We start from the raw sequence: 19340 nt of genomic DNA on the forward strand, positions 1-19340 counted from the left end.
TATATCTAGGGTAAAAAAATTAATCTTACTCTAAGATAGCATCTTGTTGTGTGAGGGATCTGAATATGTTGAGTTAAATGGGTTTGCCTACATACTGATAAAATATGTTGAGTGAACCTCTGAATAAAGCTGTATACCACATGTGGATGTTGGAGAGTTCCAGAGAAAAGGGGGACAGCAGGTGAGAGGGCAGAGTATTCAAGAATAGTAGTAACTCAGAGCTTAAACAAGAGAACACCGTTCAGCAGAGCTAATAAACAACATTTTCAAGAGTCTCATCACAGCACCATTATTTAATTGCTTTTATAATGTTTAATCATCAGTAATTTTCTGTGAAATTCTGCTTCTTGTGCTACAGATAAGCGTGTTTACATGACTGTGGCAGTAGATATGGTGGTCACAGAAGTGGTAGAGCCAGTTCGCTTTCTGCTGGAGACGCTTGTACGTGTATATCCTGCCAATGAGCGCTTCTGGTACTTCAGCAGAAAATCTTACACAGAAACGTTCTACATGAAATTGAAACAGGTAGTGCTTTAAAAAAAATAAATAAGGGGGAAAGCAACAATTTGGAATAACTCTTCACTGTCCAATCATTTGTTTCTGTATGTTCTTCTCAAAATTCATACATGTGTAAATTAGGCATCAGCAACTGGAAGCCCTGGGCCAAATGGAACCTGGCCCTCAGTTACCAACCTAGAGGTGAAAAAGGGGTACACTCAGAGAGGGACCAATGTCCTTGGTTGTAGGAATAATTGGCAGACATCTGTTAGGGATGAGACGTTAACCTGCCACCTCTACTCACTCCTCAGAGTGACTCTACAGGAAAACTAGTGGCCGGCCAGGGGTGTAAATGATAGAAACAGTTTAGTTGCTGCAATCCAGCAGAAGCATACCAAATGTCAGGTTAGTCAGTAATTATAAGACAGCTGTCATCCATGATTTGATTGTGGATGAAGGGGCTGACTTGGTATTTATCAGTGGGACCTGGATGGGCAAGCTGGGTGGAGTGGGTCTGTCCCAGCTTTATATACCTGGGTATACAGTGCAGCACCAGCACAGGCTGGAGATATGGGGCGGGGGTTGCTGTCATCTATAAAGAATCTTTCTTACCAAGAGACCAGTCTACTCAGGTGCTGGGCTGGAATGTTTGTACTTGTTGTTGGGCCAGAGTACAGATTAGAGATTCTGTTGTACCACACATCTGGTTGGGCACCAGGTTGGGGAAGTCTGGACTAAAGGATACAGTGTGACATCCAACACCTCCTTTTGTGATGAGCAAGAGCAGATCTGTCTCTCTCTGTCTCTCTCGCACGTAACGCACGCACAAATACTGTTCTAAATGAACCCAAACAGGAAGCCCAAACTGACCGACTGCTTTCTTGTATTGACCTGTTATTTTGGCCAAGTCACCTTGTAATTATATGCATAAAAGTCTAACAAAGGAATGGTTGCTTAGTGTTATTCCCCTTAATTCCCCTTTCTACAGTTTTTTTTCTCACACTTTATCTTAATGAAAAAAGTGTGAGAAAAAAGTAACTTGACTTGCTAAGCTTCATTTTTAATATTCATTTCTGGCTTTTCTCCTTTCCCCTTGTGTCACGTCCAGGGGAACACTGCTTATGTATTAGATGCTAAGCAATATATTTTATTCCCCTTCATGGATCACTGCCTTGTTGTGGTGAAGGGGCTTGTGTAACTCAGTGAAGCCATGCCGTGCAGGGCCACCCAAGACGAACAGGACATGGTGGAGAGTTCTGACAAAATTTGGTCCACTGGAGAAGGAAATGGCAACCCACTCCAGTATTCCTGCCAAGAAACCCCCATGGAATGTATCACAAGGCTAAAAGAGATGACGCTGGAAGATGAGCCCCTCAGGTCGGAAGGTGTCCGATATACTACTGGGGAAGAGCAGAGGGTATTTCCAAGTAGCACCAAAAAGAGTGAAGCGGCTGGGCCAAAGCCGAAAGGACACTCAGCTGTGGATGTGTCTGGTGGTGAAAAGAAAATCCGATGCTGTAAAGAACAATATTGTTTAGGAACCTGGAATGTCAGATCAATGAATCAAGGTAAGCTGGAGGTGGTCAAATATGAGATGGCAAGATTGAACATCGACATCTTGGGAATCAGCGAACTAAAATGGACAAGCATGGGCGAATTTAATTCAGGTGACCATCATATCTACTACTGTGGGCAAGAATCCCGTAGAAGAAATGGAAATCTTAGTCAACAAAAGGGTGGGAAAAGCAGTACTGGAGTACAATCTCAAAAACGATAGAATGAGCTCAGTATGAATCCAAGGCACACCATTCAACATCACAGTAATTCAAGTCTATGCCCCAACCGCTGAGGCCGAAGAAGCTGAGGTTGATCGGTTCTATGAAGACCTACAACACCTTCTAGAACTAACACCAAAAAAAGATGTCCTCTTCATCATAGGGGATTGGAATGCCAAAGTACGAAGTCAAAAAATCACCAGGATAACGGGCAAGCATGGCCTTGGTGTACAAAATGAAGCAGGACAAAGGCTAATAGAGTTTTGCCAAGACAACACGCTGATCATAGCAAACACGCTTTTCCATTAGCACAAGAGGCGACTCTACACATGACTCTACACATCACCAGATGGTCAGTATTGAAACCAGATTGATTATGTACTTTGCAGCCAAAGATGGAGAAGCTCCATACAGTCAGTTAAAACAAGACCTGGAGCTGACTGTGGCTCAGATCATGAGCGTCTTGTTACAAAAATTCGGCTTAAATTGAAGAACGTAGGGAAAACCACTAAACCATTCAGGTATGACCTAAATCATATCCCTGATGAATATACAGTGGAGGTGAGGAATAGATTTCAGGGATTAGACCTGATAGACAGAGTGCCTGAGGAACGATGGACGGAGGTCCATAACATTGTTCAGGAGGCAGCAACTAAATCCATCTCGAAGAAAAAGAAATGAAAGAAAGCCAAGTGGCTGTCTGATGAGGCTTTACAGGTAGCTGAGGAAAGAAGGGAAGCGAAAAGCAAGGGAGAAAGGGGAAGATATATCCAACTGAATGCAGATTTCCAGAGAATAGCAAGGAGAGACAAGAAGGCCTTCTTAAATGAACAATGCAAAGAAATCGAGGAAAACAATAGAATGGGAAAGACTAGAGATCTTTTCAAGAAAATCGGAGATCTCAAGGGAACGTTTTATGCAAAGATGGGCATGATAAAAGACAAAGAAGGCAGGGACCTAACAGAAGCAGATGAGATTAAGAAGAGGTGGAAAGAATACACAGAAGAACTATACAGGAAAGATCTGAATGTCCCTGATAGCCATGATAGTGCGGTCACTGAACTTGAGCCAGACATCCTAGAGAGTGAAGTCAAGTGGGTCTTAGGAAGCAATCTTGATGGACTGGAGCGCTGGGCAGAAAACAACAGAATGACATTTAATAGGGATAAATGCCAAGTTCTGCACCTAGGAAAAAGAAACCAAATGCACAGTTACAAGATGGGGGATACGTGGCTCAACAACACTACAAGTGAGAAAGATCTTGGAATTGTTGTCGATCACAAGCTGAATATGAGCCAACAATGTGATGTGGCTGCAAAAAAGGCCAATGCTCTTTTGGGCTGCATTAATAGAAGCATAGCTTCCAAATCCCGGGAAGTACTAGTTCCCCTCTACTCAGCACTGGTTAGGCCTCATCTGGAGTACTGTGTCCAGTTTTGGGCACCACGCTTTAAGAAGGATGCAGACAAACTGGAGAGGGTTCAGTGGAGGGCAACAAAGATGATCAGGGGACTGGAAACAAAGCCCTATGAGGAGAGACTGAAAGAACTGGGCCTGTTTAGCCTTGAGAAGAGAAGACTGAGAGGAGATATGATAGCACTCTTCAAGTACTTGAAAGGTTGTCACAGAGAAGAAGGCCAGGATCTCTTCTTGATCATCCCAGAGTGCAGGACACGGAATAATGGGCTCAAGTGACAGGAAGCCAGATTCCAGCTGAACATCAGGAAAAACTTGCTGACTGTTAGAGCAGTACAACAATGGAACCAATTACCCAGGGAGGTGGTGGGCTCTCCCACACTGGAGGTATTCAAGACGAGGCTGGACAGCCATCTGTCAGGGATGCTCTGACTTGGATTCCTGCACTGAGCAGGGGGTTGGACTCGATGGCCTTGTAGGCCCCTTCCAACCCTACTATTCTATGATTCTATGAAGCATTAGTAACAACAAAGCTAGCAGAGATGACAGTATTCCAGCTGAGCTATTTAAAATCCTAAAAGATGATGCTGTTAAAGTGCTGCACTCAATATGCCAACAAATTTGGAACACTCAACAGTGGCCACAAGACTGGAAAAGGTCAGTTTACATTCCAATTCCAAAGAAGGGCAATGCTAAAGAGTGCATGAACTCCCGTACAATTGCGCTCATTTCACATGCCAGCAAGGTTATGCTCAAAATCCTACAAGCTAGGCTTCAGCAGTATGTGAACCGAGAACTACCGGAAGTACAAGCTGAGTTTCGAAGAGGCAGAGGAACTAGAGATCAAATCACCAACATTCTCTGGATCATGAAGAAAGCAAGAGAATTCCAGAAAAATGTCTATTTCTGCTTCATTGACTATGCTAAAGCCTTTGATTGTGTGGATTACAACAAACTGTGGCAAATTCTGAAAGAGATGGGAGTACCAGACCACCTTACCTGTCTCCTGAGAAACCTGTACGAGGGTCAAGAAGCAACAGTAAGAACCTGACATGGAACAACCGATTGGTTCAAAATTGGGAAAGGAATATGACAAGGCTGAATATTGTCGCCCTGCTTATTTAACTTATATGCAGAGTACATCATGAGAAGCTCCGGGTTGGGTGAATCACAGGTCGGAATTAAGATTGCCGGGAGAATTATCAACAACCTCAGATATGCAGATGATACCACCCTAATGGCAGAAAGCAAAGAGGATCTCAAGAGCCTCTTGTTGAGGGTGAAAGTGGAGAGTGCAAAAGCTGGTTTGAAACTCAACAGTAAAAAAACGACGATCATGGCATCTGGCCCCATCACTTCCTGGCATATGGAAGGGGAAGAAATGGAAGCAGTGACAGATGTTATTTTCTTGGGCTCCAAGATCACCGCAGACGGTGACTGTAGCCATGAAATTAAAAGTTGCTTGCTCCTTGGGAGTAAAGCTATGGCACACCTAGACAGCATAGTAAGAAGCAGAGACATCACCTTGCCGACAGAGGTCCGTTTAATCAAAGCTATAGTTTTCCCAGTAGCAACATATGGCTGTGAGACTATAAGGAAGGCTGAGCGCCGAAGAATTGATGCTTTCGAACTGTGGTGCTGGAGAAGACTCTTACGAGTCCCCTGGACTGCAAGGAGGTCAAATCAGTCCATCCTAAAGGAAATCAACCCTGAGTGCTCATTGGAAGGACAGATATTGAAGCTGAAGCTCCAATATTTTGGCCACCTAATGCGAAGAGAAAACTCCCTGGAAAAGACCCTGATGCTGGGAAAGAGTGAAGGCAAAAGGAGAAGGGGATGGCAGAGGATGAGATGGCTAGATAGCATCACCGATGCAATGGATATGAACTTGAGCACACTCCGGGAGAGAGCGCAGGACAGGAAGGCCTGGCGTGCTATGGTCCATGGGGTCACAAAGAGTCGGACACAACGACTGAACAACAATATATTTTATTATATTAACATTAAAACAAATAAAAAGCCCTTCTCAATTGAATCTTTGGAATTGTATAGTATCCTTCACTTTAAAACATCAACATCTCTCATTAAAATGTAAGATCGTAGTATGAACAAGGTATGATAAACTAAAATTTAGTTTGTGCAGTCCCATTCAAAAATGCTAACTGCACATATTTTCATAAAATAATTTAAAATGCATCTAATATACTGATTATAAGGTTAAGGTTCCCTAGACACCTTAGACATTGCAACCCCTTCATAATTTTATAAAAACAAGAACTTGTTTTTCAAGTCAAGTCAACTTCAAAAGAGCAATAAATTCATAAATGAAGAGTATCTTACATTTAATACTAAAGCAGAACTTTTGACATGAAAAATGGAATCTCCTTTCAGTTATAAAAGCCAGGAGTGTAATTTGCTATATTTTAGATCCATCAGCAAAAATGAAATTGCCACAGAAATGCAGGGCCCTCCTGTTTCTTTCAAGACAAACAAACCATCCAGTTTAGAGAAGCCAAGCCTGAAGCCACTGAATAGCTTGAAGTACACAGGATTTACTATGGCTAGTCTCATGTTTGTTTCTGTATGCCACACACATGCTATCAACTCACCCAAGCTGGTATGCAAAGTAGTAAAAGGAATAGTCTATATAGTTAAAGGCCATGTGCATTCTATGACTGTACAAAAAACACACAGAAAATGGTATTGAGTGTAGAAAGTAGTGCCCCAAGAATCTCAGTTTCAGTTTCTTTTAGGTTTCCATCCCTTATGGATAAAAGAATGGGCTTGCAAGTGTGTGAGCAATGGCTGATGAACTACCTGTGTGTGGAGGAGAAATATTTCTAGTAGCCCAAACTTCAAGGCTCTGTGTAGTTCCTTGCCCCTTCCTCATGAGTACCAGAAGCAGAACAGTATATATGCAGATTGGCTTTCATAGCACAAAATATTGATAACTTAATCCCTACTACCACCATGGGGCTATTGGGGGTGATTTACATCATGAAGTCAGTGGTTAAGATGTCCTCACCAGTGCTGCTGCTCTAATGAAATTTAGAACTCTTGTGGCTGCCATTAAAAACATGTAGTTTGGGCTTTACAGAGTGGAATAATATGATCTCCTCCATCCATTTTTTTGTTTTTTTTTGAGTCTTGCATTATCAGCTCTCTTATAGTGAAACAACAAACAGAGTCAAACCATGAGGAAACTGACAAGGAGAGGAAAGGGAAAACTGACAACCAACCGAATTCAACACACACAGGGCACAGAACCATACTTTGAAAATATTATTTTCTAAAGTACCTAAAATATATTAATATTTTGTTGATTCAGTTTACTAATTTAACAAAAAATGAGTGGTACCCATCTGTATCAAACCAAACCTCTCGCCTTAACATACACATTAATATTGAGATGCAGGTGGGTGGGAAAGAAAGCACAAATATTTCCTATTGTTGCTAGTGTGGCTTTTGAAGCCCAAAGCCATAATTGAGCACCTGTCATGAAAACCACTGCTGTGCATATATATTTTGTACCCAAGAATCAATTTGAGGGTGCAAAATATAATGTATGAAGCAAACCTAAAGGTCCAAGAAGTGCATCATCATATAGCTGCTAAAGAAATCCATAGAATGATGCCTCTGCAAGAGACGTTAATCTCTCCTCCCTTTATGAACACATTATTGATTAGCAGGGGGAAAGGTATACAATGGGGGTTTGCCATAAAATACAATTCAGTTGTATTAATAGCCCATTCCATCTCACCATACCATAGTGAGATAAGGGCCTCAACAGGAGTGTCAGTCACATTGAGTAGAAACTCCCCAAGAGCATTCAGGAATCCTTTGGACTTCATAAGTCTTCTGAGGTGGACTATCTTGATTGGTCCACTACCCCTGCAAAGGGGAATGACCACTGTCACCTAAACTACACCAGGAAGTGGTCTTACCATGACAACGAGGTCACAGAGAACCCCCCTTTTAATTCTAGACATCCAGCCTCACACTTAGCTAAAACACCTGGTTGAGGATATGCAATGCCGTATATGTTGGGGCAGTGACAGCCCCATGGCTGTCAACTGTTTAGAATGGGGGGAAAACGGCACAAAGGCTGTGAGACCACCAAATGATTGGGAGAAATGGGGTGGGGCTGAAGAAGAGGGTATGGTCTTCTGGGGACCCCCTTTGGGCCAGGTTTAGCCCCTGGGCCTGAGGTTCCATACACCTTCCTAAAATGCTTACTCCTGTACAGACCTGCTTGTGGAGGTTAGTGACTACCAGAGAGAGGACCTTTTCCTCTGTTTGCACCTTGATTGTGGAACTCCCTCCCAAGCAATATCCACCTGGCTCCTTTTCAGCTACCTTTTAGGCAACAAGCAAAATCTCTCTTGTTTGCTCAGGCTTTTGGTGGGTAACTTACCTGGGTTTTTAAAAAACTAATATGGAGTTTTTTCTTTTCTTCTTCTTTTGTATTGTTTACCACTCTGGAATCTGTTTAGATGTGGAGCAGTGTGTAAATGTTGTAAACAAATAAAAGTAATTTGATTTAATTTGTTCTTGAGGATGGTTGCTGCTCCTAATACTGATTTTAACTGCTGCTTTTAAGGGTATTTCAATGCTCCTTTTGTATTTCAAGAATGCTCTTGATTTTTATCGGTTGATTTTGTGATGCATTTGATACTTTAACCAACATGGATGCCAACAATGGTAGAAAATGGTGTATAATATTAAAAAGCACATACAACTGAAAACTCTAAAGTTACAAACCATCTTGTGGTTGTAGCACGCTGCGTCATCCATACTAACAGTTATATCCAGTATTTAAAAAAAATTTTTTTGCAATTATAACAAAACAAAAGGGGGGAAATACAACAAACAACACCAACAAACAGAACATAACAAAAAAAAAATCCATTCACAATAAGCTCGCAACACCATTAATTGAAGAAAAAGAAGAAAAGAAAAAGATGATGATTTGACACTTCTGTTTCAAATACGTATGTTAATAGAAGCAGACCATATATATCCAGAAGAAATTGATGACTGTAGGATATACGTTCAAATGCAGCAAGAGCAGAAAGGTCTTCAGACCACTGATTGATAGGTGGTGGGTGTTTATCCTTCCCGACTTGAAGTATGAGTCTCTCTGCAACCATTAGGGCTCTCAGTGTTCACTTTTGCTGTCTATCTGTTAATCCCCACATCACAGGAATATAATTTAAAAGCACATGAATATCAGCAATTTTCACAGATTCTGCAAGAACACGTTCATTGATTTATATAGGCTGGTTTGCGCTGATTTATTCTGCTAGCTGTTTTTATCTTCCTGTTTTCCACACCATACAATGTGTTCAGTTATTAAATTCTTGGCTTAGCGGAGTCAAACTAACAGAACGTCATATATTTCTTGCTATAATTCCAGTGCTAAAATAATTTTTAAAATACGTTTTATTAACATTGTTTTATTTTTATACAGAAAAAACAAAACAAAAAATAGAACAATAACCAATGGAAAAATTGCATTAATCAAAAGTTATTAATAGAAATCAAAGAATGCTGTTTGGGTTGAAATGTGTTTTCTGTCACATATTTAGTGTGAAGGGAAAAGTCACACAAATTCTGGAGATGCAATTTATGAAGTCTTCAGTCTGCACCGAGATTCAGAGAAAGAGGACAATCCAGTGAGTCCATCAAGTGGTGTAGACCAAGTATCTCCACAAGACGATGATGCTGATGAGGGTAAGAGTAAAATTAACTTCTACAGTTCCTGTCTGAGCTATAATACGTCACATTAAATGCTGCTCTTCATAATTGTCCTTGCTGGGGATGTACTTCAAATAGGAGAGAAGTATAATTTATGAACAGGAAATGTTAATTAGTAAATCAGTATATGCAGACTGTCTGCACTATTTTTCCTTCTTTTTGTCGGCATACCTCTGCCTTGATTGACTCAGGCATTATCAGTACATTCATGGATACAACATTCGCCTGGGTACAAAAGATCCTGACTCAGATGCTGGAAACACCTGCAATGCTGACTAAGTGACTGTTATCCTTGAGTCTTGGAACCTAACAGATTATACTGTTGAGCCGCCCAGAGAGCTTCAGCTATTGGGCAGTATAGAAATGAAATAAATAAGATACTGCTGGGATTAAGGGTTGGCCACAGCCACCAAGCAATCCATTTTAGCCTTACTGCCTTGACGCACTTTCCCCTTCATAGTACATTTTGGGTATGTGTTGGCTGGCACAGCATCATGCAGACATCCTCCAGATCAGCCCCGAAGTTTCAATTTCAGTCAGTGTGCCAGAGGTCCCCAACCCTTTTGGGTCAGTGAGCACATTTGGAATTTTGAGAATGTCATGAGCACTCAAAAAAACCAGCTGCCATTGGTTGTGGGGTAGGGAGGCTTGCCCGTTCTCAAAATGGCTGCCATGGGGTGTGTGACTAGTCACAAACCACCCATTTCACAGAAGGTAAACTACTGAGGCTAAAAGAAAAGTAATGTCCCCAAGACCCTAGGTATAAGGTAGTTGTGAAGTCTCTGCTCACACATACAGGTAAGACACCCACTCGTACCATACAGCCACAGCCAAAACACACATACGGGGCACACACACAAAATCCCAGCAAAATACACATCACACCAATCTCCCCCCCCCACCAACCCAGACAAAACACACACCCCCACCACGCACACACGATACACACAATAAATACAGACAAACTTAAGGAAAGCACAAACTACACCAAAACAAACAAAACAAGGTCACACATACATCAGAAAGGTGAAGCATACATCAACAGCACAGGCAGAACATCTGTCACTCCTTGCCACCCCACACAGTCTTCCAGGACGCTCCCTACCACCCTCCCTTAGCTTACCTTTTACTTTTTTCTGGGTGGCTGGGTCACTTCCCATTTTTATTTTCTAAGAATGCCTCTGGGGCCCACGATGGTGCGAGAGGCAGCATTTTACTTTGCAACGTGCCTGCCTCTCAGTTAAATGGGTTTTTTAAATTTAAAAATAAAATCATGTTGGACAGAAGGCCAGGTGGGCACCAAGGGAGGTGTCCCCAGGTACATTGATGCCCACAGACATCATGTTGGGGATCTCAGCAGTATGCTGTTTACAATGCTGTTCCATGCAGGCCTTGTGTTCAGTGACCCATCTGTTTCCAGAGCCACCTAAGCTCCCTGCCAAATAGGGATGTTCCAGGATGTTTTTGTAGAAAAGGAAGTGGACCCTTTCACTGCATTGCCCATATGACTGAGCAATTGATCTGGTGCCCCAGTCCAGCAAATGTACTCTCTTTCTGAACCTGAGTTGGCAGCTCTGTAGGAGTTCCTGGATAAGAATTTACAGAGGGGGGTTCGCTGTTCTTTTTGTAAGGGACAATGGGGAATTCCTGCTGTGTAATGATTACTGGGCTCTAAATAAGATTATAGTCTGTAATTGGTACCCCTTGCTCTAATAAATCTAATAAATAAATAAATAAAATAAAAATCCCTGCACTCTTAGCTACACCAAACTCAGCCTGTGGGAAGCCTACAATGTGATCTCGATTCAAGGTGTTGTTGAATGGAAAACAGCCTTCTGGACTTGATATGGACACTATGAGTATATCATTCAGTCTGTGCACTGTGCCTGCTGTATTCCAGCACTTTATGAACAATATCTTTCAGGACATCCTCGATAAATCTGTAATTCTATGCTGGACAAGATCCTGATATACTGCCCAGATTGCCAAGCTTACACCCAGCATGTCTGTCAGGTCCTTCAAAAGCTGCAGGAGCACCATCTTATCACAAAGCTAGAAAAATGTGTGTTTGACCTAACCAGCATAGACATCCTGGGGCATATGATCATCCTGGAGGGAATCCTCATGGAACCTCGGAAGGTAAAAGCAATCCTGACTTGGCGAATTCCAAGAATCATTATACATTCTTCAGGGACTGTTGCCAGCATTGCTTGCTAACTACTTTCGACAGTTCAATCCAGAATACACTACCATCACTGGCCCTTTTGATATAATTGTTATGGACCCATATTCCATTTCAGTGAATCCTTGAAGTGCAGGGGCCTTCAATTTCTAAAAGAAAATTAGTCTCCAATCCCCTCTTACGTAATCCTGACCTCTTGCTACCTCTTTATGTGGAAATATACACATCCAGTACTGCTCTCAGAAGTATCCTCCTACTACAGGAGATGACTTCAGAATCTATACAACCATATATCTACTACTTGCACAAATTGACCTCTTTGGAATGTGATTACATCATCTGGGAGAAGGAACATTAAGCCATCAAAGATGTTTTTGAGACCTGATGTCATCATCTGGAGGGGGCCTGGCATTCTGTCCCTCTAGTTCTAGCCTCGACATTGGAAGGCAAGATCCGGGAGGTGTCTCTGTACCCACCACTATAAAGGGGGCTGATGCTAGGTGAAGCTGATTCTCCTCTTTATCACAGGTGCCACCCACAATCTCAACAGGTTCTCCCGATTTGGCATTTTCGGGTTCCTTGTACTCTGTATGCAGAGGTTTGAGCCCCAAGTGGTGTGAGCAGTCCCAGTATTGATCGAGATCACCATATCCTGATTGGGATAGACGATCTCTGTCCTTCTAGGATCCTCCGCAATACCGATATTGTGTCAAAGACCATAATTGGAGGTGCGAGATGGTTGGTGCTGGGGCCTCCGTTATCCAGGGGAGCATTCATCTGATGGATATTGATGCACTCCATCGGCTCTGATGTCAAAGCTTCCACCAGATCAGGATACATTCCTGGTTCCCTCAACCATACCTGCTGTACCACCAGTGGCTGTGTCAGCAATGAAAGTTGTTCCCATGATACCACCAAGTGCAGCACCTCCTGTGTCACTGCTCACTACACTCCCTAATAGCTTATGCCCTATGTCCACTTGTACAATCTCGTCACATCTGACAGATCTGAAGACAGTAATTCCTTTGGGACTTGGTGGGTCACAACCTTCCCATCAGAAGGAAGGAGTTTCTCTGCAGTTGGCACTGGAGGATTATCAGTTGGACTCAACATCCTATTCTTCAGTGGCTCCGTCCATCTCATCACCAGAGACTGTGTGGGGAATCAGGACCCCACCCTTGCTGTCTGAGGTTACAGGGCATTTCTCAGGGCAGATACTCTGTATGGCTCAATCTCTTGGTCTAGAAACCCAGAAGCCAATGGTTAAAATCAAAGATCCAGTATTTGATGCAATCCGAAACCTCTACACAAGTAGTGTTTGCTAGGGTTCCTGTTGTTGTTGTTCAGTCGTTAAGTTGTGTCCGACTCTTCGTGACCCCATGGACCATAGCACACCAGGCCTTCCTGTCCTGCGCTGTCTCCCGGAGTGTGCTCAAGTTCATGTTCATTGCATCGGTGATAGTATCTAGCCATCTCATCCTCTGCCGTCCCCTTCTCCTTTTGCCTTCAATCTTTCCCAGCATCAGGATCTTTTCCAGGGAGTTTTCTCTTCGCATTAGGTGGCCAAAATATTTGAACTTCAGCTTCAGTATCTGTCCATCCAATGAGCAGTCAGGGTTGATTTCCTTTAGGATGGACTGATTTGACCTTGCAGTCCAGGGGACTCGTAAGAGTCTTCTCCAGCACCACAGTTCGAAAGCATCAACTGATGCTTCCTGCCTTATTACAAATTATTCAGCAATCATGGAAGGCCCCAACTTCCATTCCATCCACTTTGAAGCACCTTGAACAAATGTACTAGAAATGGAAGCAGATGTTTTTTTTTCCAACATCCATCCCCAAATTCCATTATTGTTGAGGTGTGTCAAGCAAAAGTCACAGAAGCTGCACTCGTCATCTTTGGATAAAGAAGGTAGGAGGCTGGACTTGATGGGGTATTGCATTTACTTCTCTATTGTGTTGGGATTAAGGGTGGCTAATTATCAGGCCCTGATGGCCAGATAACAGTTCTTCCTGTGGGAGAAGATAGGACCTCTTTTCAACCATCTTCCCGAGGATAAAAGGGAACTCACTTGAGTGTTTCAGTGTGAGGCGATACGCTTTTCTCACCAGCAAATAAACACATCCAGGCATATGGCTGACTGTGATGTGAAGGTGATGGTTGGCTCAATAGCTTTGCGTAGGCATGCTTGGTTTAGGTCTGTAGGTTTGTTGCAGGAAGCTTACTCCAGGATCGAAGACCTTCCATTTGGGGAGTGTTTGTTTAATTCTAAGACTGATGATGCTATTGATTCCGTTCAGAAGGTTAAGAATACAGCATTTGTCTATGCATTCAACCCAGTGCGGGATGCCAGGCTGGTACAGCTGCCCTTCCTCACATATGTGACCGGTATGCTAATTCAGTGGATGGATGTCTGCAGTCTTCAAGAGGGCATACCTTTCTTTCTGCCTTCCCCATCATGAATATTGACAACAGGAGCTTCTCCTCTTGGGTTGGGGCACACACTCGGATTCAGGGCAAGTGGAACTTGTCAAAGACTGCTCTGAATATCAACATCTTGCAACTCTTGGCTGTTGAAAAGGTAGTGAGGGCATTTGAAACAGAGCTACTGGGATGCTTGGTTCAGATAGCATCTGACAACACCACTATTGTTTACTATCTGAACAGGCAAGGTGGAAAGAGGTCCCTCTCCTTTCTCGGGCCCACATTCCTCATTTTCCAATGGAACATCCCTCATCGTATGGACTGATAGCAGTACACATAGCGGTGGTGTACAACTACCTTGCCGACAGCCTTAACTGAAACTACTCAGCCCCTCATGAGTGGACAGTAGCCCCAGGAGTGGACAGTAGCATCTTTTTCGCAGGTGGGACACTCCGTACATAGACCTGTTTACTTGAGTGGAGAACAGCAAGCGCCAACATTTCTGCTGCTGGCCAGGAATTGATGCAGGATTGCTAGGGGATGCATTTCTGTACTCTCATCTAAGGCAGAGTGCAGGGCAGCTGCAGCATGGAGGGAATCTTCTCCGTGCTGCTTTCACCCTGCATTGGACAGGGGTTTGCTTTCGACTTCAGGGGTAGTCAGAGGCGCCCGTCTATCTCTATAGGATTGTGCCCTTAGTGGATCTATATCAACAGTATTTGAGAGCTGCAGCTGATAAATCATGCTCCTCATTAATCCTTGAAAATATGGACTTGTTAGAGCTTCATACTTGCATACAGTAACTGTTTACAAATACAGGAGAGCATTTATGATGATTTGTTTCAAAATATTGCTCTCTGTGTAGTTAAGCAGGTGATTTAATAAGATCCTGGTTAACAAATGTCTGTGTGGAATTGAAATAATGGGGTGTTGATGATGTACTCTTGTGTTACGGAGATTGTAGAGAGAGGCTGATTCTTCTTCTACTAAGAACTCTCCCAGGACAATCTGTTGAAGATCTGGTATTGTCCTATTTAAAGGACCATTCCCACTATATTACTGAGAGGGTTACACTTTTTTCCTACCTCAGTGCAAATTAGGAAAAAATTCTCATTGACCTGCTTTTAAACATACAGTCATGTGAAATGGAAAGTACACCCTCTTTGAGTTCTGTGGTTTTACGTATCAGGACATAATAAAAATCATCCGGTCCTTAGCAGGTCTTAAAATTAGGTAAATACAACCTCAGATGAACAACAACACATGACATATTACACTGTGTCATTATTTACTTTACAGAAATAAAGCCAAAATGGAGAAGCCATGTGTGAAAAACTAAGTACACCTTATGATTCAATAGCTTGTAGAACCACCTTTAGCATCAATAACTTGAAGTAATTGTTTTCTGTATGACTTTGTCAGACTCTCACGTCATTGTGGAGGAATTTTGGCCCGCTCTTCTTTACAACATTGCTTCTGTTCATTGAGGTTTGCGGGCATTTGTTTATGCACAGCTCTCTTAAGGTTCCGCCACAGCATTTCAATTGGGTTGAGTTCTGGACTTTGACTGGGCTATTGTAACACCTTGATTCTTTTCTTTTTCAGCCATTCTGTTGTAGATTTGCTGGTGTGCTTGGGATCATTGTCCTGTTGCATGACCCAATTTCAGCCAAGCTTTAGCTGAGACAGATGGCCTCACATTTGACTCAAGAATACTTTGGTATACAGAGGAGGTCATGGTCGACTCAATGACTGCAAGGTGCCCAGGTCCTGTGGCTGCAAAACAAGCCCAAATCATTACCTCTCCACCACCATGCTTGACAGTTGGTATGAGATGTTTGTGCTGATATGCAGTGTTTGGTTTTTGCCAAACGTGGCGCTGTGCATTATGGCCACACATCTCCACTTTGGTCTCGTCTGTCCAAAGGACATTGTTCCAGAAATCTTGTGATTTGTTCAGATGCAACTTTGCAAACCTAAGCTGTGCTGCCATGTTCTTTTTAGGGAGAAGAGGCTTTCTCCTGGCAACCCTTCCAAACAAATCATACTTGTTCAGTCTTTTTCTAACTGTACTGTCATGAACTTTAACATTTAACATGCTAACTGAGGCCTGTAGAGTCTGTGATGTAACTCTTGGATGTTTTGCCATTTCTCTGAGCATTGCACGGTCTGCCCTTGGGGTGAATTTGCTGGGACGTCCACTCCTGGGAAGATTGGCAACTGTCTTGAATGTTTTCCACTTGTGAATAATTTTCCTCACTGTAGAATGATGGACTTTAAATTGTTTGGAAATGGCCTTATAACCCTTCCCAGATCGATGGTCAGCAACAATTGCTTCCCTAAGATCATTGCTGATGTCTTTACTCTTTGGCATTGTGTTAACACACACCTGAATGCCCCAGTCCAGCAAACTCCTGAGACTTCAGCTTTTAGAGAGATGGTCACACTTGCTGATGATCAATTAATCAAGGGCATTTGATTAGCAGCACCTGGCTGCTACTTGGCCTCTTCATACCTATGGAAGCAGTAAGGGTGTACTTAGTTTTCACACATGGCTTCTTCATTTTGGCTTTATTTCTGTAAAATAAATAATGACACAGTGTAATATGCCATGTGTTGTTCATCTGAGGTTGTATTTATCTAATTTTAAGACCTGCTAAGGACCAGATAATTTTTATTATGTCCTGATACATAAAACCATAGAACTCAAAGAGGGTATACTTTCTTTTCACATGACTGTATCTGTGTTATTTAATTGTTAACTGGTTTTATCTGCTCTTTGGCTCAATAAGTTTATTGGTCTGTGTACTGTATTAAATAATTCATGTTGTCTTTTACATTGGGCCCTAAATGGTCACCCAATGGTCACGTCTGGACCAGCTTCAGTATTGCTGCAGCAACTGGTGTTCCCAGGCAATTCAGTGAGCCCCTCGTAGTTGTCTGATTGTCCAAGGATTGTATCACAAAAGTTAGGGAATTCCAGGATACTTATACTCTGCCTTCTGGACAAATAGTGAAAAGATATAGCTAGAACTCTTTCTGGTTGCAGCAAACAGGAGCACAGAAGGAAAGAAACTATCTACACATACCAGCGAAGAGGCGGCTTGACTGGGCATTTTTTATTTCAAAAGTTTGCAGCCCTAGTCACTGGCTAAATTGCTGTGATATCACAAGCTTGATCCAAGCAGTTGAAAGTTTACAGCAGCGGTGCACAAGTCAGATCCCTCTGATCACTTTTGCATTTTTGCATTTTTTCTTTTTTTTTATTTTCTATGTACTCAGTGAGCACACAAAAATATTCTAACAAAACACAAACATTACATAGGAAATCCAGTTACACTCAACTAGGATCATAGGAGTTTCAATATATTAATAACCTTATATTTATCCACAGAAGTACTTCAGGGGTATATCTATCCATGACATGATGGTCCCCAATTTCTCTTTCCAAGAGTCCTTCCTTTCTTCCTCCTTTTAACCACTTCTAATATCTTTCCCTGCCAGCTTCTTTCTCTCTCTCTCTCTCTCTCTCTGCATTTTTATTAACTCAAGAGGGATGGAATGCTTCATCAACTCTGTGAAAGCATGTCAAATTTTAAAGCCAGTTTATTCCTTTTAGTTCATTCTGTTAACTCCACATTTTCTCTCGCCCTATAATACACCTTTTCTTTGCATTACCACAGGGGGTGTCTTTACTCCCAACTCTGTTAACACCCTTCTCCCCCCTCCCTATGAGTAAATTCAGATGATGCTCCAAACCTTGTAGGAATGGCAACAAGCCATGGACTTCAGTGCACTTTCCTCCCCCACTCTGTCTGTCCCTCGTACAGGCAGCTTAATTAATGTTTCCTGGACTAATCAGACTGTAGCTTGTCATTGTCAAAACTGGGAAATGATTGTTTGCAATCTTGGTTTGCTATCCTGATTTGAAGGACTCACTCAAATCATAGATCTGGTTCAGACAATAATTTCAACCATGATTTAGATCAGGGATAGAGAACCTTTTTTCTGGCAAGAGCTGCATTCCCGCCCACAGCGAAGAAAATTATTCTCACATCATTTCCAGCCAGCCCCATGCCAGCTGGAAATGATAGGAGTTGCACCAACTGGGAGAGCACCAGATTGAGTAGAATCTTCCCAGTGATACAATATTTCAGTTTCAATGCTGGTAAGATGCCATACTATTGCAACAGAATGTCTAACTTGCTTTGTCTTGCAGCTGTGTGGACTTTTTCCATTGGGTATAGTGTTTTTTTTCTGCTGCTTTGTACTTTGGAGTTTTGTATTGTATACTTTGTAGTTTGGATTTTAGTAGTGTGTTGTGGTTTACTGTTTGAATTTTAGAGCTGATTTGGTTCCACCTTTGGAGAAAAATTGGATATAAAAAAACCTAAGAGAAGAGGCCTGTATAACTGCAAATTCAAAGTACTAAAATGACTGTCTGAAAAGGTCATATATTTATATTTATATTTCTTTTTTCTTCAGTCACCTGGTTAAATTTCTTGCCATCTAGAAAATAATTAATTTTCCATCTTGCGCTTATTTGTAAGAAGTGTGGAATGGGTTTCAGAATGATACATTTTGCTTGTGTTGCTGTTTCCCCCCCACCCCCCTTGCAGAGAGTGATAACGAACTCTCAAGTGGCACTGGAGATGTATCAAAGGACTGCCCTGAGAAGATCTTGTATTCTTGGGGAGAATTGCTGGGACGCTGGTAAGAATTACTAAAGAGATGATAATCTGCCGTTTGGAAGAGAACTCAACAAAGCAGAAAGAATTAAATGCCTTTTTAAAAGAATGTGAAAAGCAATTGGCCCATGGATTACATGTAGTACTCAAGTCCCTCTGTTGTAGTACTTTACGTTTTCTTAGTAGCTTCTAGCCCTCATGATTATAGAAATGTGCTTAAAAGTGGGCCCTGTATCTAGAAGACATGAAGCTTAGTTCTACAGGAGCTTTTCCCAGTCCTTGTGCTTTGGCATAACATTGAAAGCAAGAAAAAATGAAGGAACTGGTACCTGGAAAAAGAAGGTGCCCCAAGTTGTGTGGCATTCTGCATAGTGGCCACTTGAAATAACTCTCAGTTGTCACTTGGATTAGTGAGTGACACACAATTGTGCTAGTTTCCTTGTGGCTTGCTGAGATCAGATGCCTGAATTAGCATTTCAGAGACTCTTTAGCAAAAAAGAGGGGGGAACCACACAGTATGGACATGAGCTAGTAACTAAAAGGCCATTACTGGACTCATATGTTAATTATTTAGCTAAGTTTATCTCATGATTTTAGGT

At 42.2% G+C, this 19340-nt stretch overlaps 1 protein-coding gene across 5 annotated transcripts in view; it reads left to right on the forward strand.

The window, feature by feature from the left end:
• RABGAP1L (RAB GTPase activating protein 1 like) overlaps nt 1-19340 on the forward strand; it is a 280035-nt gene that overhangs the window by 42279 nt on the left and 218416 nt on the right. For all 5 annotated transcript variants that reach the window (XM_084851202.1, XM_084851207.1, XM_084851206.1 and 2 more), the window contains 3 exons: nt 359-525; nt 9278-9422; nt 18673-18766. In XM_084851202.1, coding sequence (XP_084707328.1) covers nt 359-525; nt 9278-9422; nt 18673-18766 — 406 coding nt within the window. The remainder of the gene's footprint in view (nt 1-358; nt 526-9277; nt 9423-18672; nt 18767-19340) is intronic.

Source organism: Heloderma suspectum, chromosome 4 (assembly GCF_057233095.1).
Source record: "Heloderma suspectum isolate Gila_16-S chromosome 4, 16-S_ref, whole genome shotgun sequence".
In the NCBI taxonomy this organism is placed as follows: Eukaryota; Metazoa; Chordata; class Lepidosauria; order Squamata; family Helodermatidae; genus Heloderma; species Heloderma suspectum.